The sequence below is a fragment of the Protopterus annectens genome, chromosome 9.part0 (assembly GCF_019279795.1).
Source record: "Protopterus annectens isolate FY-2018-M chromosome 9.part0, PAN1.0, whole genome shotgun sequence".
In the NCBI taxonomy this organism is placed as follows: domain Eukaryota; kingdom Metazoa; phylum Chordata; order Ceratodontiformes; family Protopteridae; genus Protopterus; species Protopterus annectens.
This window is the reverse complement of record NC_056743.1, coordinates 965,020,506-965,045,546: the sequence shown is the minus strand read 5'-3', so window position 1 is coordinate 965,045,546 and position 25,041 is coordinate 965,020,506. Positions and strand designations below refer to the sequence as shown.

Below are 25,041 nucleotides of genomic sequence, written 5' to 3'. Positions count from 1 at the left end.
CATACCTGGTGTGTGTGTTCTTGTCTTAGGTTTACCGGCTTCTAGTAAGGTTTTAAGGTTAACCCCTCTTCTAAATGTAATAGCTGGAGGACCTTAAAACTTCCCCTGGAAGTTCTTATCATTTGATAGGATTCTCCAGTTTTTACATAAAATGTCCTTAATAAAGTAGTAGTGCCTAAAATTCACAAATCAGTGTCAGATCCACCCTTTAGACCTATTGTTGACGGCAGAGGGTCCATTTTGAGCGTGGCAGCCATATATGTTGATTGCTTGCTTAAACCACTCATTGCAAATGAAACGCAAATTTGCAAGGACTCCTGGAGTTTTTTGAGAGAAATTAATAAAATTCCATTTAATCCTGAGTATGTCCTTCTCACAGTAGATGTAAAAGATCTATATACTGTCATCCTTCACAACATAGGCTTAGAGTGGATTAGGGACTTTCTTTTTGACAGGAAGGTTAATGATACTACTATTTGTTTAGTGGAGACCCTTCTAGAGCAAATTCTTATTGCTAATTTTTTCAGGTTTGAAGGGCGTACTTATTTACAGACATCTGGTGTGGCGATGGGCTCGCTGTGTGGGGGGGCCTATGCGAACTACATCATGGCACATTGGGAGAATTCCCTGTTGTTTCGAGATCCTTCATTTAAGAGGCATGTCGCCTGGTACACTAGGTACCAGGACGACATGTTCCTCTTATGGAAGGGTTCCCCTGACGACATTCCTCCTTTTATTGCTTCCATCTCTAATTTAACTAGCTTTTTGGAATTCACTTATGAATTCCATCATACTAGTATTAGTTTTCTGGATATTTTGTTCCATAAGGACGAGCAGAATTTAAGGTTTAAAAGCACTATCTACAGGAAACCTACATATTCTAACGGTTTCTTACACTACTCTAGCTGTCACCCGCACCACCAAAAGAAAGCCGTGGTAAAAGGGCAAATGGTACGGGCAGCTAGGATGGTCACTGAAGAAGCTGATTTTCTAAGTAAATGTGTTAATCTTTCCAACATGTTCTACAACAGAGGTCACCCATGTAAAATGGTAGTAGAGATTATGGAAGAAGTTGTACATAAGCGTAGCGCAGGGCATTTCAGCCCCATTTTAAGTATACAATTGCCGCTACACACAGATGAGGGTGAAAGTAATGGGGGGCAACATATTAACTTAACTAATAGAGATCGCCAGTACAACTTAAGGTTTTTATGTACTTTTTCCATAGACCACTACTTTATTAAGGACATTTTATGTAAAAACTGGAGAATCCTATCAAATGATAGGAACTTCCAGGGGACGTTTGAAGGTCCTCCAGCTATTACATTTAGAAGAGGGGTTAACCTTAAAACCTTACTAGAAGCCGGTAAACCTAAGACAAGAACACACACACCAGGTATGGCAAAATGTGGTTCTTGTAGACAATGTGGGCTTATAAAAGAAGGACACTCTGTAAAGATTAACAATATTGAATATAAAGTTAGAGGTAAATTTAATTGTCACACTAGGGCATTAGTTTATGTAGCAACCTGTTCTGCTTGCCACACTTTCTACATAGGAAAGACTGAGCGCAAGCTGAAACAGCGTATTTATGAGCACACTTACGCTATAACAAAAAAAGAACAAACAAATGCTTTAGCTTGTCACTTGATTGAATATCCAAATCACCATTTTAAATTTACAGTATTGAAACAGGTAGATGATACCCCATACATAGGTCCATGGCAAATTCAGCTTGAGATGGAAGAATTCTATTGGCAAATAAAAACTGCAGCCCATTGCCCCCCAGGTTTAAATGAACAAATATCAATTGCTTGCATCCTGAAAAAACTGGCCTTAAACAGATAGTTTTATAAGGTAGCTTTAAGAGGCAAGCATTTTGTCATAGTTACAATTATACATATATACAACTTTGTTGAATACCCATTTTGGAAAATACGTTGTTAGCTTTTTTGCATTGGCGGTTCCCTTATACATTTCTTTTGTAGATTTAATACCATTTTTAGGCTGGCTTGGTTTAAAGCTGCTATTAGCTAATTGTGTTCTCGAAAGGCATTTTTTGTATATAAAAAAGTATTTTGACAATTGTAATGCACACTTGAGAATGCACGAAATAAGGTTGACTGTCCTTACTACATATTTACAGTTTTATATTGATTTAGTTTTAATGTTGCGTTGACATTTGTGTTGTTGTTTTTTTAATTAAACATTTTATGCTTTTTAACTTACAACTTGTTTCTAGATCAGCAAGTTGAGATGACGACAGCTATCACATGATTGCTTTAATTAATCAATATTCTAATTAATTAACGTTTTTAAATGTGAACTGTTGCCTGTGCCTTTGTTTGTTTGCTAATTCTGAAGAAGGAAGGGCACTGAACCTTCCGAAAGCGCTTAATTCATTAAACCTGAGTTTTTTACTTCGTTCACCAGTTTACTTTGTCATTCATCTAGTTTCCAGTTCCATTTTCTCATTTTGTCTGTTTCAGATAAAGCATGCAATGGAAAAATAAATCTTTTTCTCTCCTCATTTTCCCTAACCAGCAGCCTTCGGGGGACCTATACAATCTAGGATGACTTGGGGCTCCCTGCAGCCATGGGTATTCTGGGTGCCTAAAGCTGGCTATGATGTTAGTTTTAGTGCAGAATGCCCAGCAGTAGGATTTAACTAAGTCAAGGGCACAATGTCAGTCGTACTGTAGTTAATGACATTGTGCAGCCTGTTACTAAAATCAGAGATATCTTTACATTTTAAAGGAGATATCAGTAAGAGTTATTAGCCATCTGATTTTATCAAGTACACATGATTGTAGCACTAGCTTTTGTTGATTTGAAAATATTAAATAAGGCAACTTGTGGTTAGAGGTCCCCCCAGAGACCAGAGGGTTTGCTGGTGCCTAAATCCGGCTATGCATTAATAGCTTCAATTTGGTTACTGCTGAGTTGATACTTGACCTTGTTGGAGTAATTTTTGAATGCTACGTGTATTTCTTAATAAACTGTTATCTGATTCTTTCAAAAGATGTTGCTATCTTTCTGTTAGTTCTTACATGGTGTACTGAAAACTTAAAAAAAGTTTTCTAAATATTGTTCTACCTTTCAAAACATGCAGATTAGCAATTCTGAGATACTCATGCAATTAGTCTTATTATTTCTGGCATTCACTTAATTAAGGCTTGGTCCATGCTTGAAGTCTAGCATTAAGGTAACTTTAAAAGGAACCTGTAAAAATTTGTGGAGTATATTACTGAGACAAGTGAGTAGCAGTAAATCATGTTTGCCTTTTAGTGAACTTTTACATATTAGCATATTAATAAATACAAACGATAGGGCCCAGGCTGCCAAGAATTTTATTTTGCATGGGTTTTACTTTACTGCCTGCCAAATATCAGCCTACTTGCAAATAATCTGCCCATTTATTTCTTTAGTTTGCATATTATGCTATGAAGAATGGGTCTATATTATGTCAGCGAAATGGCATTACAGTGAATGCCGCTTTGCCAACACATATAGAAAGAAATCTTAAAAGAGCGAAACCTCAAGTCACCATTTTTTCCCCATGGAAAAAAATCGGTGAACCAACAAAACACAACATACCACTTAAAACATTTACAAAGTGGGGGGCTTTGCCCAACCTCCCAACTCTGAGATTGCACTACAGTGGGGTAAAGGGCAATGTCACGGCTCAGGCCAAGTGATTTCTTTCCCTGGGAAAGAAATCTCTGACCTGAGCTTTCACTTTTTTCTGATTTTGGTTTATATGAGTTGGGGAAATGACATTCGCTTTAATGGTGTTTCGCTGACATAATATAGACCCATGAAGAAGCATAACTTGAGAGAACATATGTTTATTTCATAGATCTAATCAAATTATCTTTTATAATGATTGACAATAATGTATTCAATTGGAAAGATTTGCTGCAAATTTGGCCATTTTTGTTAAATGTCTGATCAAAGTCTATGAAGCTGAGATTGTTATATGTCATTAGAAGCATTTAAAAGCCTTAGAAGTATGAATACTTTATTAGTTTTAAGCAGGGTCTGGTCTGTTATGCATGTTTTAATTTTTATTGCATCCTAGACTTTTTTGTAGCTTGTATGACATAGTCAAAGTGTAGGCTGAATTTTAGATTTCACTTGCGATAACACCTACAAGCTTTTCTTGTAATACCTATTTAATGGTAATGTGTTTTAATAATGATACTGTGAAGTCATTAATTCAGTGTTGTGTGTATTAAATTAGATTAGCTTATTTTTATTTTTTGACATTTAGAAGTAGAGGAGACTTGGCTATATATTTCTCAATATTGTGAAGACTTTTTATATAATAGCATAATGTTGGCTTAATGTTTTTGCAGAGCATATAATTGTTGAATCATCTGTATATTGAACTAAGGATGCATTAGACTTTTATGCTTATCATCTAGAAATATGTTAAATGACAGTGGACATATGATAGCTGTCTGCGTTACAACTTCAATTATAGGTTGAAAGGAAAACTAGTTGCTAGCACACACTGACTCCTTCCATACAAGTAGCATGTATAGCTGTGCAGATTTCTCATACTTATCTCAAGATTGGCTATTTTTTTTTAAATATTGTTTGATGTGAAAAAGTATTGAGGGCTTTTGATAACTTTGGGACATTGAAGCAGGAGGTTGGCCTTGACTTCTTTGATTTAGTATATAAAAAACAGCAACTTGGGCAATGTATGTGATTTTTCATATGCAGAAACCATGCTGAGTTGGGAAAAGTAGATTCTTTTTTTCTTAATTTATTAAAAATTTACAAATATTTTTTTTTTTGAGAAAGCATGGCTATAGGTTTGTAGTCTGATATTTCAACTAAGGTTTCACCTTTATGGCTAGGAATGATATAAGATTGCTTCAAATCATTAAGGACTTATTGTTCTTGTATAGATCTACATATGAGTATGTAATGGGGAACATTCTGGATTTTCCACTTATTTTGCCTGCACTATTGGATGTAGAGTAAGCTGTGTAACACCTAATGGGTTTATGGTGTTTGGCAATCTAGCCTATGGAGCTATGAAATACATATGAACTGAAATTTAAGGCTTTTAATTTGTTAAATTATTTCCTTAATTGGGATATCATTGAGAATGGCAACATATTTTTTGCGCATTGTGAAGTTTACTGAAACAAAATTCTATAAGCAGATTTGCTATTTATTATGACCTACATATTGAGAACATATTACACTCACAATTTTCCATTTCCATTTTCCTACATTATTGTAAAATTACCTTATTATTGCTTTCAACCTTTCAACATGAGTTCATAGTCTCATATTTAAGATTTTATAAGAAATGTATCTCTGCATCCTTTTCAGAATAAGTAGCAAGGGATTCCAGATTTTGGCAGGTATTCCCAAAACAGCTCATCCCTAAAGACTTGTTACTTCAGATAAATGCAATTAAGAAGACATTTTTAGTGGGAAGAATAGAAGGAGAGAGCACAATTTTACAGAATTTGCTAGTCAGGGCCAATTACATTTCTAAAGTAATTTTAATTTAAGATCAGGCACAATTCTATGTAGCTAGTAAGCTGAATCTTTCTCAGAGTTTTAGAGCAAAACAGTAATTTCTAGGCTGGTTTGAGGTAGCAAATGTGTTACCTTATGATAAGCATTTTCAAGATTTTCTAGAAATGTGGATGGTAGATTAGAGTACAGTATGGACTGAATAAAGAAGGAAGTGAGAGTTAATGAATCTAAGAATCATGAATGAGAACAGCTCTCAGTCAGTAAACTCAGCCCAAAGTTCACTTTGCTTTTAACCATTCATAAGAGTTGTTCTTCAAACATCAGGTAACTGTCTGAGTCCTAATGTATTTGGCAGAATGAATATATTCTTTCAGGTTGATCTTAAGTGAAATATTGAAACCAGATGCCAATTTGTTTCCTTAGATTTTTGTTGCAAAAGCACATATGCTTAGACTTTGAGTATACAATGAAGAGGTGATAGGGTTGACTATTTAAAAGTATATCAAAGCTCATCAGCAACTAAAGTGTCAGGCTAAATGAGAAAAGGAGATGACATTACTGAATTTCCTAACCAATGCATTTTTTCTAATATCTCTCTAGAAGTTTTGCTATAATTGTCGCTTTGATTTTCAGGAATAATTTTCTTTGAAGTTCTATTATAAAAAAAATGTACATGAAGTTTTATGCTTTGCATTAACTGTTTAAACTTTTGGGTTATTTATTCCTGTAGTAGTTAATCCTAGTCCTATGCCTGCAGATCAAGGCAGCTTCTAAGTGATCATATGTAGAGCTCACTTTAATCTATTTCATTGGATCCATACCACCTAAGACACAATTTTGTATCAGATGAAACCTGCTTATGGATATTCCAGATGGTGCTGTAAATGAAACTGGAAACATTTTCCTTTTCAATATGCTTGTTGTTACCTTTAGGAATCTATGCTTATACAGAATTTTAGAATGAGACTACACCTTGAGAGGTATGATGATTTAGTATTTCATGGTGGGCATAAGCACTGAATATGAGCAGTGGTCTTTTAGTGCATCTGATAGAGTACTGCTGCATTGATACTGCTTGGATGGAAGTAGAATATCCACTCAAGAACAATATGTCTTCCTGAAACTTTGTTAGTCATAGTTGGAAGCTGATAACCTGGTCAATCACATGAGTATTATATGTTCCTGAGAACTGCAGCATGCAGAGAATGGGTCCTGTCTATTTTAAGATCCCTTAACAGAATGAAATCAGGACAATATTTCAAAGTGAGCCACTGTAAAATCTAATCATATGGAGACTGAGGTCATACTAAAGGAATGTAAAGAGCAGCAGTCTTAAAGCATTCACAGTCTCTCAGAGGGACATTGGTAATCATCCCATTTATACCCAGGTTCTTTGCTAGCTGTTCATAGTTCAAGGAGCATTTGAGACATTCCTTATTGAATACGAAAATGCCTACAAACCATTGTGTATTAGATCTGGGATGAAGATAGCATAACCAAGGTTAAGCACCTCTGCATTTGAAATATGTGTCCAGAACCATGTCTCTAAGGTAACCAGTGACTAGGAAATAAGGACCGTTAAGAACACAGAGTTGCTGTAATGTTTTAAAAGTGCTGCAAGCATCAGCAAGGAGAAGCCAAGACAAGCTGTTGCAGGCCATCTGGAAGTGCAGTGCAGATGAAAGGATGGAATTTAAATTAGAAACTGTATCAAGAAGGGGGATAAGGGTTAGGATAGACAGCATCCAAGGATATTTGAAAAAGTAATTAAGAAGTGAAAGCTGAAAAAATTATATCAGTTTTCCCCTTTAAAAAAGTAAGATTTATGCAGAAACTTTTTTTTATGAGACAATTTGTTTAATGCTGGGATACTGAGGTAAAACTAAAGGGCACGAATTGGAGGTTAAACAGTATAAGTATTAAAAGAATGAGACACAAGGGAAGGAAGATAATCAGGTTGCCTGTTTTAGTGTTTAGAATACAAAAAGAAATGAAATGGAGCATAGGATGCCTTGTATTATGAGCCAGCAGTACCAACAATTTCTAGCAACAAGAAGTAGGTCTGAGAGAAAAGGGGAAGGGAAAAATTCATACTAGATGGATCACCATTTTGGAAATCCTTTTATCTGGCACAAATTATAAGTAAAGGTATGGCATCCTGATCCAAGAAAATGTTAGTCCTGCTGTACTCAGCTCTCATTAGACCAATAATTGAGTACAAAGTGCCTTTTGGCATGTACTTGAACAGGCACTTATAGCAGCTGGAGTGACAAGAGAGATTCCTCACAAAGAAAATGTAGGATGTAAACAACATGAACTATGCAGACAGACAGAAAGCCATATCCTTTTAATATGTCTTCTACCAACTATTAAGTGGTGACGTATGCGCACAAGGCACTCACAAATCCAGCCCTAATGGAGCTGCTACACATCTGCAAGTCAAACAGCACGAGGGTCACTCAATCTAGGGATATAAACTTAGACAGTGACTCAAACAAAACATGCTGGAGAGACAGATAACTGTCTCAGAGATTGCATCTTCTTTGTAACAGGTTTCCTATTCACATTAAGCCGAACCCTTCCCTGGCCCTCTTCAAATGCAGTTTGGATCAGATGATGGAGAATTGCAAATTCACACCTGTGTTCTGCCCATGTCCTTATGGACAGAGGCAATCTGTAAGACAGTCAATGCACAGGCACAAATCCATGCCATCCTCTTGCCTCTAGGGGACATATATTTGGTAAAATCAGGTTATATTGGCTAGGCTGGTAAGGACCTTAGCCTAGGAATCTCCTATGAACTTATGAAAAATTGAAAGGAAAGGATAGGGATGATGTGGTATGACAGCACTATTCTTACCAATGGGGAAATTAGGATGAGGATACATAAGTAAAGCACCCTAAAGATGTTATAAGAAGAGAAATGAGCATGTTAGAAGAACTGTGAAAAGACATAGAAAGAGGAAGGAAATTATAGAAGAGTAAGTAATAATGGCAAAACAGCAGTAACTGGAAGTGGAGAAAAAGGTAGGAAGAGTTTGGTTATAAGACAATGAAAGAAGCAGTTCTCAGGTCCACAAATGGGAAGGTAAGTGGGGGCAGTTTTTGCTGCTATCAGTGTCAAACTGAGTACCTGGTTCCCTTTTCCCTGAGGGTATATGAAAAGGTACTTCTCAGAAGGGGCAACACTACCAAGATTTCACATTTAATGGTAAGAAAGAGTGTCATACTCTGTATATGCCATGGTAACTGGCACTAGTATCAGTATTATACACAGGAGAAGGAGTTTGAGAAACTACCACACAAAGGGAGAGAGAGGATTATACATTTAAAAATACCAAGGGAGGCACGCTTGTGTTCTTAAGCCCTGAAAAACAAAGGCTACATTGAGATGCTTTTAAAAGATCTATTTTTGCTGCACAGAAATACTGTAAAAGTGGCACAAGCTACAATGGTTTACTTACCAAATAATTATTCTGTTCCACTCGAATAAAGGAGCTCAAACCAATATTTTAAAAAAGAAAATAATGTTAAAATTAGAGTGGCCAAAAATAGGATAACAGTACAAGAGAAAAAAGTCTGTGGTGGAACAGTATCTAATCAAAAGAACTATTTTTAGAGTGCAGAAAACTCTGTAAAAGACAGTCTGACCTTTGTGGTTTAACCATTGAAAATTCTTTTGTTCCACTGTAATTAAAATGCCTTAAAAACAAGTAAAAGATAAGCATTAAAGTGGCCAAATGCAGTATTTTGTTTACATTCTATTTTGTTTATCAGTTTGCCTTGCTAATAACACTATCAATAGTAGTTATGGAACATTTGGTTCAACTTTCTATAAAGTATAAATGCTTCACTGTGACTAAGTTCAAATAAGTACAGATTAAAATAATGCTTCAGAGGGCATGAACAGTAGTTGGCTAGAAAATAAAAATGTTTTGTTATGCTTAAACAGGGCAAGATAAATGCCATGGGTGCCACACAATTACAGTAGCATTGTATTTAGAAATTTCGCCTTGGGAGGTAACTCCATCTCACTTAAATTAGAACCTCTAGTTTGCAGTAACCTGTACTAGGTATATGTGTATATGGGTTGCTAGATTATTGAGTACAGAAAGTCTGCCAGGGAAAGGATTGCTCTTACACAGCCTTAAAGGTAGATTAAAATGCATAATCATTGTGGCACAAAGGCTGAAGGTTTACAAAACCAAACCCAGAGGTTGGAGAACCAGCAATGAATAATAAACAAATAACAGCATACAAGGAAGAAAACCTGTGATTAGTATAGTCTGATTAACTTGCCTGGGCAGTGATATCTTTAATCACTAATAAGTATCCTAAACAAAGAGAGCATTGTCAAATGAAAAAGAAAAAAATAATGTTGCAGTATAAACCAGTACTGAAATGGAGACTAACCATGCAAAGGAGAAACGTAAAGAAGTAAACTGGTTATTAAGATCAGGTGGTAAATCCTGGTTCATGAAATACATAAATGCAGGAGTAGGGGTAGGAAAATACATTTTAATGCAACTACTCTACTGTTTTTAAGGTAGTGGAGCTTTCTGAGAAACTGTGAACCTGGAAACAAGTTTAGTGAGTCAACCAAACAATAGTACAGCTGCTCATGTCAGAAGATCTGTGACAGTCCGGCATGAGTGTTGAAGAAGGCAAGAGTGTGGCATTAAATCAAAAGAGATGGCAACAGTTAACATGACACCCTGACCTCATGTAGAAAACTGGAAAAAGGGGGTTGATGGATGACGATGATAATTTATATGTCTACTGATTATTAATTTGTTTAACTATTGCTTCTGTTCTGAAATCAACTAAAAACTCTACCAAAGCAGGTCTTTCACTTAAAATTTCTTTATCCTTTTCTCTATGCCTTTACTCTGAGTTCAAAACCTAGTAGAGAAGGCAGTCTATAACCTGCAATCCAAATGTCTTCCTGACATCATCCCACTCTATTACCTTTCCTGCTTAAGTTATATGCTCCCAATATCTTGGTTCCTTTGCCAGGTCTCCAGTAAATTCCAGCCCCCTTTTACCTATTTTCTGTACCCAACTTACAGTCATCCCTATTGGCAAAATCTCTTTTCAAAATTCTTGCAGTGGATTAGTTCTTAGAATACTTTTGGCTGCTTTATGAATGTAATATTATGTATGGTTATCATTTTCTTTAAAGATATGCGGGTGGCCTAATGGTTAAGGTGTTTGCCTTGCAAGCACAAGGTGCAGGGTTTGAGTCTCACAAGGGATAATTGCCTAGGCTTAAAATGGCTTGCAAGGGCAGTTAGCTTAGTACTAATCTATGAACCTATATATATATATATATATATATATTTTCCTGAACCTCCCCATGTTACTTCATCATCCATTTCTGCTTTGAATTATAACATTTTAATTGTGTTATGCATATGATCTTAACTGTATAGCTCTAAAATATCTCTTCATATCAGGCAAATCTAAACCACCTTGCTCTATTAGAAGGATCAGCTTATCCCATCAACTTTTGTTTTCCTTTCTTCCCAGATTAATTCCTTCAATACTTATTACTATTGTCCACAACTTCTCCTCAGGTTGATAAAAGTTTGCCTGAACCATAGACAAGACTAAAGGGACTAAAAACATTTTCATTACTTGTATCATATTATCCATATCCATAAATAAGAGTTTCCATTTTCTCAGTTTTTGTTTAGTCTCTTCTATATATCCTTAGCTGCCATAACAGAATTATTTTTAATATATACTCCTAAATACTTCATCTTATCATGTCCCCATAAATATGGGTATTGCTGACCCAATTTGTGTGTGGGTACATAATTAACAGCTCTGGCCTTTGTTTTATCTTCATTAACTTTATATACCAAAAACACTTGAAACTGTTTCAAAATGTTTCACAACACTGAGATGTCCTTTTTATTTATTTATTTGACATTTGTCGACCGGGATAGTCCGACGGAGCTAAAGCCCTTTTTCAGAGGAGGCCTGGGGAGAAAAGCTCCTCAGAAGTACACAATAAAGGTTACAAAAATAGCATTAATAAGAACAATATTTAAAAAGTAGAGTGAACTACTCAAAATGGTACACAATTGTAAAAGCTAAGGTAAATGCACAAAAAATAAGTAAAAGATAGTGTCTAGGGAAACAGTTGCAGTAATATACAGTGTATTACACAAGTTGGTTAAATAAAAATCTCAAGGTCAAGATAGGAAAAGAGTTAGAATTCAGGTTAGGAGATGGAGCTGAGAGAGCAGTTCAAACAGGGTAAGTCAGTGATAGAGCAGGGGTGAGAGAGCCCATTGAAGAGTAGTTAAAAGTAGTGGTAGGAGATGTCTGAGAGAGGAGCACAGAGGGGAGTTGTTTAGGGAGGAAAGTTTGAACTGAGTTTTTTACAGTCACATATCCGGGCATTTAGCAGGTAGTCTTTTAGAGCTTTATTAAATTCATGTGCTTGAGGTATATCTCTAATGGGGATGGTTAGTTTGTTTCATGCTGGGGCAGGAGTGTAACTATATAAATTTTGCCCTGATCTTATAGGCTTATATATTTCCAAGAGTTTTTGGTCTGAGCTCATAAGGGTTCTGGAGGATGTATAAAGAGAGATGAGTGAGGAAATGGCTGGACAGGTGAATGGTTTGTTGAGGATGGAGTGAATGATAAGAAGTTGAGAGAGTAGTAGTTGGTCGGGGAACTCAAGCCAATTTAGCAGTTTGAGTGAGTGACAGTGATGTGAGTTTGAGGTTGAGTTTGTTGCAAACCTAGCTACTTTGTTGAAAGTGGTTTCAAGTTTAGTTAGGAGGGAGGATTGTAGGTTAGTTAATATTTGTGAGTTGTAGAGAAGGCTAGGAGAAGGTTGGCATAGGCAAGAGAGTCTGGAGTCTTTTGAGAGAATTTTTTTTTTTATTTCCGTATTGAAGGCCAAGATTTTGGTGTGTTTTCTTTATGCAGTGGTGGACATGTAGGTAAAATTTAAGTTGATCTTCGATGGCAACTCCATAAAGTTTTGTGCGAGTTTCCACATTTATGACAGCATTGTTAAGTGAGATAATGGAGAAGGTAGGTTTAAGATGGGTGAGAAATTTAGGGAGGTATAAAAGAAGCTTGTTTTTTTGGGGATTTAGGATGCGTTTGTTATTAGTGAGACAGTTTTCGACAGAGTTAAGGGAATTTTGGAAAAGGGTGTGTAGGTCAGTGAGGGAGTCAGAGGTGGAGATGACTGTCGAGTCGTAGGCATATTGTATGAGAGAAAAGGAAGGGCAGGACACGTGGAAGTTATTGGTAAATATGTTAAATAATATGGGACCAGGAATTGACCCTTGAGGAACTCCCATCTTGATGGGGAGAAAGGGAGATGCTAAGGAGAGCCATTTAACCAAATGCTGTCTGTTGGAGAGACAGCTAGAAAGCCAAGAGATAGAAGTACTGGAAAGATTAAGGTCAGAGAGTTTGAAAAGGAGCAAGGAGTGTGAGACAGTGTTGAATGCTTGGAGACGTCTAAAAAGAGACAGAAGATGAGTTTGTTGTTGGCTCTAGCTAAATAGATAGAATGGGTAAAAGAAACGAGGGCAGTAGTAGTGCTTTGATTAGGACGTAATCCACGTTGAGTGGTAGTGAGTAGGTTTTCTTGTAGTAAGTAGTCAATGAATTGCTTGTGCACACATTTTTTTGAGTATTTTGGAGAGGGGGAGAGTATTGCTATGGGCCAGTAGCTGGATTGCTCTGTGGCTTTACCTCCTTTGTGGCTAGGTATAGTAAAGAATTGTTTCCAGAGTGATGGTACAGTGGATTCATGTACTGAGCAGTTTATAAGAATGGAAATAGAAAATGCAAAACAATTCAAAACTTGTTATTCTAGCAACCTTCTAAGTTTATAGGTGCAATATTTATAATATGTCACTATTTTGGGGCCTTTTTCCCCCATTATTTCAGTCTTTGTCCAGATTTTTTGCACTGAGAGGTTGAAAGGTATGCTTTGAATGCAGATTGGAGAGTGGTCACTAATAGAAACAGGTATAGATTTTGGGTGGTGATAAGGATCAGGATTGGAAACAGGGATCCAGTCTATGATGGAACTAGTGTTAGATGGTTTGTTGAAGTGGGTGGGGGTGGTAACGAGTTGTGAGAAGCCATAAAGGTTGATGCTAGGCTTAGGGGAGGTGGAGGTAAGGGATAGCCAATTGATGTTGACATCTCCTAGCAGAATGGTTTCATTGGGTATATTGTGTGTAAACCAGGAAAGAATGTGTTCTAATAAAGGAATATTTTCACCTGGGAGAAAAGATACAGTAGTTAATTTTAAGGTTTTGTAATCATTGAGTTTGCAGTTCGTGGTTAGAAGTTCAGTAGGGTGAAACAGAGGAGGTGGGTTGGATAATGGATACAGGTTGAGGTCTGTCAAGGCAAAGTATGTTGTAGACAGAGGGTAGAAATTCTTTAAGTTGTGAAGTTTGAGCAAAGTTTCTGTGAGAGCTATTATGTCAGGAGAGTATTTGTCCATCAGTGCATGGAATTCACTGATTTTATTAAGAATGCTGTGAATATTAACAGAGAAGAATGTTAAATGTGTGCATATATCAGGTACAAAATAACATCATCTGCAAATAAAGCCAACTTTTCTTGATTACCATACCAATTACATCCTTGTATTTCTGAATACATTATTTCATAAAATCCCAGCTTACTTTGTCAAATGCTTGCTCTGCATCAAGACCCACCACGAACAGATGCATTTTCTTACCTTGTACTTCTCTCTGGATCATCACTGTTCTATTGATTTTATCAAATGGTTGCCTCATCTCCACAAAACCACACTGATCTATATCTATCAATTTTGGCAACACCTTTCCCATTCTTTTAGCTAGTATAGACAAACATTTTATAACTGTGGTTTTAAACTGAAGCTGGGTCTGAAGGGCCTTTGCCATCTTTAGGTAACACAGCTACCATAGCTTTCTTCCAAGACATTGGTAATTCTCCTCCTTTTAAAATACTGTTAGACCAAATCTTCTACATCTTTATCACATTCTTCACTCCTAACATCCAAACTTCCATAGAAATAACCTCTGTTTCTGGAGACTTTCCTGAAGATTGACAATAGATCACTGTTTTTGAGCCCCGTCTACCTCTAACCTTGGCATAATTAATTCTTCCATAAATATTTCCAGTTTTACTCTTTCTTGATTTTCACATTTCTCTGCATTATACAAATTTTCATAACATTTCTGGAATATCTCTAAAACTTTTACAGGATCGCTGGTTATTCATCCAGTGATGTCTTCAACGGAAATTATGATTCAGTGCTGCTGTTCAACTTCAGTTTTCCATGTATCCCTGCAACATACCTTATTTCGGAGCTAGAATATATAAGTAGGGGGGTGTGAGTGGTGCAGCCCCCCACATGGGGAGTGCAGGTGGGCATGCCCCTCTGCTTATCTGTAGTGTAGTATTATATATTTGATTGTGGGGGGGCTGTGTGTATGTGTGTGCTGTATGTGTAGAGTATGTTCGGGATTCTGAATTTCGCAGTTATGGGGTTTCGGAAATGTGTGTTGCAGATGGGTTTTCGGCTATGTAATTTAGAAATACTGAAATTGGGCATTTCAGTAGTTCGGGATTACATAGTGGACCCATAGATATACATATATACATATATATGTATATATATATATATATATATATATATATATATATATATATATATATATATATATATATATATATATATATATATACACCCTCACTCAGATATAACCTCTAACTACACTTCTATCCACTCTACAACTCCTGTAACCTTCTCCCTTACCTATATCCCCTTGTCTTCCTCATAGTTGTAAACTGTATTCTGTCAGATGACATACTACATGTACTGTGGAGGCTTAAGAAAATCTAAGACATGCTGTACTGTATTTGTACTTTATGTGTTAATCTCATTTCTCATGTATATATTTTTGTTGATTAATCTGCTATATATATATAAATTGCTTTACTGATCTCCACTTGACTGTAAGTAGATACATATAAACTGTATAGTAAACTTTTTCTTTGTTGTACTAGACATGTCTTAGCAAAACTGTTCTTTGCTGGAACTTTTCTCCTCGGGCCGCTGCAGAAAATGGACACTGTTGTCCAGTCAGGCCATCCCGGTAAACAAATGTTAAATAAATATATAAATAAATAAATAAATGTGATGTGCTGCACAGAAGGACTACAGAAAGATGTATAATATTAAAAAAGCTTTTACCAAATTTAGTTTTCATGAAATCATATTACTTGCATTGCTGTTTTTCACTGTTGACTGTAACCTTTAAGAACCAGAATGACAGCAACCATAATACATTCAGATCCCTTTTTCAAGTATGCTACTTTCTGTGATCTCCATATTAATAATTATTTTGTAGAATCCATACAACTATTCACAAATCTTAGGGAATAACTACAGCCTTCAAAAGTACAGCGATTATTGTTAGCTTTTGTTTCTTATAGCAGCTGCCTGTCGTCATTGCCATAGATGAACTAGTATATTCACTTACAATATGCATTTTTCTATTTTAAAGCCAACTGGATTTCAACTTTCTTGATTGAATTATTCAGTGTTTCTGGTTGTGATTTTATTTTTCATCTCACTTAGTTTAACATCTCACTACTAAACATCTGCATAGATGAAATACTAAACGTTGGACTATGAACCTATGAACCTATAAACGTCGGTTAATATTTCCAGGACAAGGCCTAGAACCTTCATCTTCCATGAGCAAAACATTTATTATACGTTTACTTCCTATTTAATTTAAATACAGTACAGTAGACAATCGATTATCTGAATTAACTGGAACTTGGAGTAGTTTGGATAATCAAACTGTTCTGATAATCAAACATACATTGAACTAGATAAAAAAAACTTCTAAAATCTTGTTTTTTCTGACTGCAGGAAATACACTTTTCAACCATGCAGCCATTCGAGTGGACAATAAAGAATATTTTCACATACAAGTGGGCTACAAGCTCAAAACAAACTCACAAATGAATATGTATAATGTTTACATATTCAGACTTTATGATTTTTCCTACCTGAAAACATTGTAAGGTTGCATTCAGATAATTGACATTTCTAATAATCGACGTTTGGATAATAGACTCTCTACTGTATCCTCTAGCATTTCAAATTTAGTGGATGCTGATCACTAAAGATTGCTTCTTTACTATTCGCACAGAATCACCATCACAAGTGGTGTATTGATTGGTGTGTGCTTCACCTGTTTACACTAGGACAATCTGGAGCTAAGAATTCAAGCCGTGTGTAGTGAAGTCACATTTAATCATTCAGCTGTCTACCTGCCTTACCAGTACATTATCCTTCTCATCTCAAAATAATCATTGGCTATTATTTATTAGTAATCACTGCTAGCCCACTGAATGATGCAAAGTATGATAGGAAAGACCACAGAATAAATGATGAGCATGATGTACTATGAAGAGGTGTGAAATCTCTTACCCTCTGTGGCCTGTTTCTGTGGAGCTAAGATCAAGGTACTGAAGTTGATGACAGCTCATGGCCAATGCCTGGACTCCTGTGTCTGTCACTTTCTTACAGCCACTGACATCAAGGTACCTAAATAATTAGAGTAAGAATGAATATATTTAGTGTTTATTATGAAACAAATGGAAATGAAACCTAAGCTAAGGCTTCTCATCTTATTTCACCAACTGATTGTTAGACCGACTGAATCGTTTGACATGTTCTTTGTTTCATAATTCTGAAAAATAAGTGTAGCATGTGGGTCATTTAGTTAAGTCTGCTGAAAGTTAGCTGTAGGTAGCTAATTACATTCCTCCTGATCACTGGTAAATTCTTTTTCAACTAAGACATATTTATACTTTCATATCAGATTACACATGTGAATTGTATTCAGTTGACATCTGTTTGCTGGGCAACATTTATTTATTTTCCTTTGTTTACTGGGAAAAGTCCCTTTTCATTTCATGCCTAAAGAAAAAGATCCACATTACATAAATTTGAATGAACTAACAGTAAGCATGCACTACATAACACTCAAGACAGTACAACTTAACAGGTGATCACCATGTTGCATACACTATATAGTATTTATAGCATGTTAAAGTCAGACACATCTATTGAACTTAATGAATAAGGCATGTAAAAATGACACATATTAACAACAGAACATTCAGCATTATTTTACAGTGCATGTATATACTCCCACTGTAGTTTTAGCACATAGATGGCAAATAAGGCACATGCATATTTTATCCCAACACTTAAATTCACCTGGGGGCTGTGATCAGGGGATTACTATAGTAAAAGTGTGAGTATTGTGTTAGATTTGTTTAATTTGATTGCATATGGCGGGACTAGGTAATGGGTAGGCAGAAGGGCAGTGTCGTTATACATGACATGTATGATTTCATTGGGATGGTTACTCAAAGATGGGCTAAGATTTAGATTAAGGGGTATTTAGTAATAGGGTTGCTACAAGTGCAGGACTATTTTCTTGACAGGAACATTTTACAGAGCTTTTAAATTATTAAATAAGATGAAATATTTCTGAAATCTGCTGAGACTGATTTCCATAGTCCAGCAATGTATGCAAAGTGATATGAATTACTGTAGTTTCTTTCAAGCCTGCTGTTACTTCACCTATTCACCTCACAAAAATCAGAAATGTAAAGTATTTTAACATTTTAAATATTAAAACATATTTAAAAGTCTATCTCCATGGCGCAGACAGATGGAGCTCTGAATGTTATCCAGGAGGTCAGGGATAGATTATTTGCCTTATATAGGAGGAGTCAGGCAGAGAGGGAGAAGAGTGGAGGGGCTTGACTCACTCAGCTCTTTTGAGGGGTGATGAGGGTTGTCTTTGCTTGAGGGTTGGTGGGTGGTGCTGCTTGCTGGTAAAAGTGAGGGATGGCCAACACGGGCAGACCAATGCATGCCCTCTTCTTTTGCACAGTCAGGTGTTTGGGGAGTTTTAGGGGAGCAGAAATGGAAAAAATCTTCAAACCACCCTAACAGCTGCCTAAATGATGGCCCACCTTGGCTGACTCTCATCCTTGGTGAGGGAACAAATCAGTCAGTTGGCCAAAAGGGAGCGGATGACTAGCAGGAAGCAGGGGAAAAACAAGTAAAATATATTTAAAAGTCAAAATCCTTCAAACCATTCTGTTACTTTACAGTGGGACTGAACACTTACTGACATGTGTTACTGTGTTTCATTTGCAAGTTAAATTAGTTGGGTAACACTGTGGTCGGTGTCACCAAAACAAAACACGTATGGTTGTTGCACATGATATCTCATCTGTTAACTGTGACACTATTCTTCAGAAAGACAAGATCACATGGTAGTGAAAAAATGTCAGGTTGCCTGTAAATATAACAGAACTAACCAGAATAAATGCTGAGGCAGAAAGCCAATATTTTTTTAACCTCCTGCACCATTGCCCAGTTACTATACTACTAAGAAAACACAATGCTGTTGAAAATGATACTGCCCTACTGAAACTATTTCTGCTTGGTATTATAAACTATTGAAGCACTGCAAATATTTTCTAATTTACATCCATATGTTGAATGTGACAAATGCATTGTGTTCTAATTTGTAACACACAGACTACAGCACATTATATTATTCAGCCAATTACCTATAATGTTCTTTGACATTCAAATTTAGAGTGGCTTCTAAGCTTTGATGGACAGTTGTCAAAGGAACAAGTTCTGTTGCTTCACAGAATTAAAAGAGTATATTTTACTGCCTGGTGGGAATTTACCCCAGCTATGCAGTGGTGAAAATCAAGGTCAAGTGAAATTACTTTCCGCAGAACGCAGATATGTTACCTGGAGGCCTGTGTAGTTCCCTAATTTAATACCCAGCAAAGTTGAGCCCCCCATAAAAACACGTTCTCTCTCAGTGTTGTTCTCCAACTGACCAGCTGTAGCAAACCACTTGCCACAAAAGTACCAAGCAGATTGCTACATTTAAAATACAACACACAAAGAGCTTCAGCACTTCAGCCGTGTCCATAATTATCAGTATTAACTTCTAAATGCTGGTACTGAACTACTGCCCCATTGACATGTGTAGATTGCACCATCTATTAGATTATGCCTGGGACAGCTGCTCCCTTTGCCCTGCCCTAGTTATGCTTCTGACTTTTAGGAGCAGTTCATAGACTTCTAATGAGGCTGTGAGTTTTATGCTCATTAGCATTTCCATGTGGTGGTTTGTACCAACTTAAAAGGAAAACTACAAGGCCAGGCATGAGACACAAACATTTTTTTAACTGGTTTAGGGAACTGATCCACAGTGGACATTCTTTAGCAAGGATCAATCTTGATTCAAAATGTGCATTCAAAGAACTCCCCCGCATTTTGAAGTAATGTTAGATACAATGCATGGGACGGCCATGGTGGTGCAGCGGTAAGCATTGTCACCTCACAGCAAGAGGTTCACCGGTTCGATCCTCAGCTGGCATGCCTTCTGTGCGGAGTCTACATATCATCCCTGTGGTTGCGTGGGTTTCCTCCAGGTGCTCCAGTTTCCTCCCACATCCCAAAGACATGCTGTAGGTCGATTGTACACTCCAAATTAGCCCTAGGCATGAGTGTGTGTGTGTGTGTGTGTGTGTGTGTGTGTGTGTGTGTGTGTGTGTGTGTGTGTGTGTGTGTGTGCCTTCCGTGGTAGGTTGGGCACTGGAATGGCAACTCAACACCGTATAAACTCCCCTGCCAATCATGAGTGGACAGGTGATTCGCTGTGGCGACCCCTAACCGGGAAAAGCTGATAGAAGAAGAAGAAGTTAGACACAATGCATAACAGTATATTGCTGTTTATTTATTTATTAATTTAAAATTATTAATTGTGATAGAGCACTGATACAAATGGACCATATTCAGGCCAACCCAGAGGCTACAAACCAAATATAAAGCTGTTAGCAATACATAAGTACCACAGACTAAAACAAAACAATAGTTTCTCAGTAGGTTTACAGTTGTAGAACAATACTATAACATTCATAACACATGAAAAGTCTTAAGTATTTATATATTTATATATGTATATGTATATATATGGTTTCACTTCATAATCTCGAAATGATGAAATCTTGAATCCACAATCACGAATCACAAAATCATGAACATACATACACCGTAAAACAGCAACACCAATGCGGAGCAGCAGACTTGCGGAGGCTAGAGCAGGCGTGTAAGCAAATATAAGAAAAATCCACAAAACCAACCACATACACGCTGTCCTCCTGGCTATGAAACGCTGGGTAACTTGCTATGCCACATTAGATGACTTTAAACACAGTTCAAACTCCACGAACAAAGCAACAATCCTTCAGTGAACCAAAGCTGTTTAATAAAACAAGAACACAGTGGCGCTTCCAATAGGCTTCTTCAGACTGACAACAATTCACTATTTAGCAAGCATTTAAAACTCTTACATAAGATTTCATTGGTTATTCGTTGTAAATATTAATGAGCATCATTAATTAAAGTGCACAATGCATTAAAATTGTCAGCAATGAACGTTCCTTATATCTGAAGCAACAACATATAACACATATAAATCAAATAAGTATATTGATATAAGAGCACCATAAATTAAAGTGCATAGTGCATTAAAATTGTCTGCAGTGGACATTCCTTATGTCTAAGGCAACAACATATAATACATATAAATCAAAGGCTCATATGTATATATATATAACTACCATCCTAAACTATGGACATAAATGTATCTATCTAGCAAAAACGCACAATGTAGTGATAAAAAGACCAGATGTTAAAAACATGTTAAAAAACGTATTAAACATCCTATCATGCAAAAAAGAATAATTATAATATATATAGAGGCACTAAATCAAAGATATACAGAATAGAAAAGTATATATAATATATAATGGGATGGAACAAAAAAGGGATGGAACAAAAAAGGCCATCCACTGAAAAAATATATAAATATACAAAAAATGTATATATGTGTATGAGCAATATATTTATATAAACGTACATAGCGAATAGCAATATAAATATGCCATGTACCAACTTATGACAGCATATAGAATTACGTTAAAAGGGGAGAAAAAGAAAAATTATAAACATATGTCAAAATAATGAAGTGTATGTACCACGTCTTTCTGGTCAAAATGACCCAAAGAAAACATGTGCACACAAATGCACAAAAAAAATGTTATTCATGTGGTCCTACACTATTGCGAAAACAGCATATGAAGAACAAGAAGAAGAACTGAAGTCATGTCCTAACTAAAGAAATGATAGAAGCTTGTGATTTCTTTAGTTAGGACATGACTTCAGTTAGATATCCTTTATAGTCATTTATATATATTTTTCCACTGTTTTACGTAAAGTGGTTTGATTTTTGTTCTTCATATACACATATATACATTTTTTGTATATTTATATATTTTTTCAGTGGATGGCCTTTTTTGTTCCATCCCTTTTTTGTTCCATCCCATTATATATTATATATACTTTTCTATTCTGTATATCTTTGATTTAGTGCCTCTATATATATTATAATTATTCTTTTTTGCATGATAGGATGTTTAATACGTTTTTTAACATGTTTAATGCGTTTTTTAACATGTTTTTAACATCTGGTCTTTTTATCACTACATTGTGCGTTTTTGCTAGATAGATACATTTATGTCCATAGTTTAGGATGGTAGTTATATATATATACATATGAGCCTTTGATTTATATGTATTATATGTTGTTGCCTTAGACATAAGGAATGTCCACTGCAGACAATTTTAATGCACTATGCACTTTAATTTATGGTGCTCTTATATCAATATACTTATTTGATTTATATGTGTTATATGTTGTTGCTTCAGATATAAGGAACGTTCATTGCTGACAATTTTAATGCATTGTGCACTTTAATTAATGATGCTCATTAATATTTACAACGAATAACCAATGAAATCTTATGTAAGAGTTTTTAAATGCTTGCTAAATAGTGAATTGTTGTCAGTCTGAAGAAGCCTATTGGCGAAAGCGCTCACTGTGTTCTTGTTTTATTAAACAGCTTTGGTTCACTGAAGGATTGTTGATTTGTTCGTGGAGTTTGAACTGTGTTTAAAGTCATCTAATGTGGCATAGCAAGTTACCCAGCGTTTCATAGCCAGGAGGACAGCGTGTATGTGATTGGTTTTGTGGATACATACACCGTACATCACATAACACACACACTATTCCACACACAGCACACAAACCATACAACCCTACACTACATATAAGCAGGGGAGCAAGCCCCTCTGCATGCCCTACTTATATATACCAACTCAGAGATTGCACATAATGAAAAAAAAAACTCACACCTTGGCATTCTACACTCGCTCGCACACATATACACATCACACATACACAAAAACCAACAAATCCAACACTCATACTTACACCTCCCTACCCTTACCCACACATACAATGTACAAAAACACACACAAACACTCACTCGCCTTCAATTTCAGACATCATACCAAACTTCACGCAACGTACCGGAAATGCATAAGCGCGGATTTGAGATATTCAAATTCACTCTTATGCAATTTTGGCATTCAGCATTTTCAGCTTCATGGTCTCGGAATGCTGAAATTCAAGATTTCAACATTTCAAGATTATGATATATATATACATATATATATATATATATATATATATATATATATATATATAAATATATACAGTATACGTAGATAGCTATAAATGCATGCATACACACACAAATATTCATGTGTGTGTGTGTGTATATATACACACACACACACACACACACACACACACACACACACACACACACACACGTATAAAGTTTCCTTTCAGCTGTTCAGAAAGTAAATGCTTATTTTTTGTTGCTTTAGCACATGCGCATGTTCACGTGAGGTTGTATTTGCACATTTTTTTCTGTATATATTCTAGGAATGCTTGCAGACTGCAATGTATAATTGCTTTTTACCCTGAGATTGCTCCACCATGGAGGAAGAGGGATAATTTGTTTTAATATTTAGAAAGTTCACTTTTTCTATAAGGCTGAGTGACCTTAGGGTGAGACTATGTAAATAAGTGGGAGTGTAGTGGCAAAGCCACATGGGAAATGTAAGAGAGCTTTTCTGCTGCAAAAACTCTTGTGATACTGTTACTTAAATATATGTGTTTCAATCATTTGTTTACTCAGGTACTCAAATTTATAGGTTTTATGTCATTATCTGCTAATAGTCTGTCTTCATTATTACTGAGAGTAACAAGGCCTCCTGACCTTCTGTAGTACGAGTCACTGGGTAATAGCAGGGGCTGAGTAGCAATTTGATCTTCTAACTCTTCCATCCTTACTGGTATATAAACCCTGTCCCTTGAAAAGGTTGTGCTTGTATTTATCAGGCTGTGGATAGTATTTCATTACTAAAACTAAGCGGAAATTCTTTAAGATTTCAAGAGCAGGATAAGTTATTTCTTACACTTATTTCACTGACCCGCACTTCTGAATTGCTTATAATTTGTGCTATACAGTTGATCTGCTACATTTTGCACTGTTATAAAGCTTTTTTTATTGTTTCACTGCATTTATGTACTGTTTTATACTGTTTTAACTGTATTTTTCATTGCTAGATACTGTTTCATTACTCTAATTGCATGTTTACTGAATTACTTAACTGTAAACTGCTTTTTCATACTGAGAGTTGTATTTTCTGTTTGTGAGTGCTCTATCCGAGCTTTTATGTGCATTTTTGATTTTTTGAGGTTTCTGTGTTCTACAGCTAGGAACTGTAATAGTGTGCATTACTATAATTGTCTGTTTACAGTTAAAAGCATTCTTTAGAATCTGCTTGCTCCTTGAACTGTTTAAAACTTTCATTTAGTGGCTACAGCTAGGAGCTGTAATTTTTTCCACCCACCCTCCCTAGTGTTGTGTGTTTTTATACTTGGTGGCTTTGCAGTTGCCCGCCCATACTGTATATTTGATCTGTGACACTCCTCCCAGTCCAGTGTCATTAGTTCATTCAATCTAATAGAGAACATTTGTGAAGGCCAACCCAGTCAGATTCTTAACGTTGAATTAACATCTGTTTCAGCTTTCTCCATTTCCACTTTACTGAAAAAAAAAATCTAAGCTTGCTTCCCCCTTTTCCTGTGGCAGGTCTTGTCCAGATACATATTTGCTGTGTCCAGGACTGTTTGTGAGCTCCTGAGCCCCCCCCACTTAACTAGGGTTAAACTCTTCCTGGTTCCATAAGTCTGCTCTTCAAATTTTCCCTTGCAACTAGCCAGCTTTTTAGTTTTAGCACTCAAATCTGTTTCTTTGAGCTCAGCACTTATTCAGAACTTGTTGTAAGCACTAAATAAGCTACAAATTACTACAGCACTCAACTTTCCTCACTTGTCTAGAGGAGAACAGTTTTTAGCACTTAATAAATAAGCACCTATCCAGGCATGTCTAAGGGTCAGTGTTTTCTCCTGTCTACCCGATGAATCTGGGCATCTTGGGATAATG

The 25,041-nt window shown here is 36.1% G+C and overlaps 1 protein-coding gene across 1 annotated transcript in view; it reads right to left on the bottom strand.

Annotated features, from left to right (window-relative positions):
* LOC122811693 (F-box/LRR-repeat protein 2-like) overlaps nucleotides 1–25,041 on the bottom strand; it is a 1,608,203-nt gene that overhangs the window by 403,309 nt on the left and 1,179,853 nt on the right. Inside the window, exon 8 of the mRNA XM_044083707.1 lies at nucleotides 16,997–17,113. Within this exon, the coding sequence (XP_043939642.1) occupies nucleotides 16,997–17,113 (117 nt within the window). The remainder of the gene's footprint in view (nucleotides 1–16,996; nucleotides 17,114–25,041) is intronic.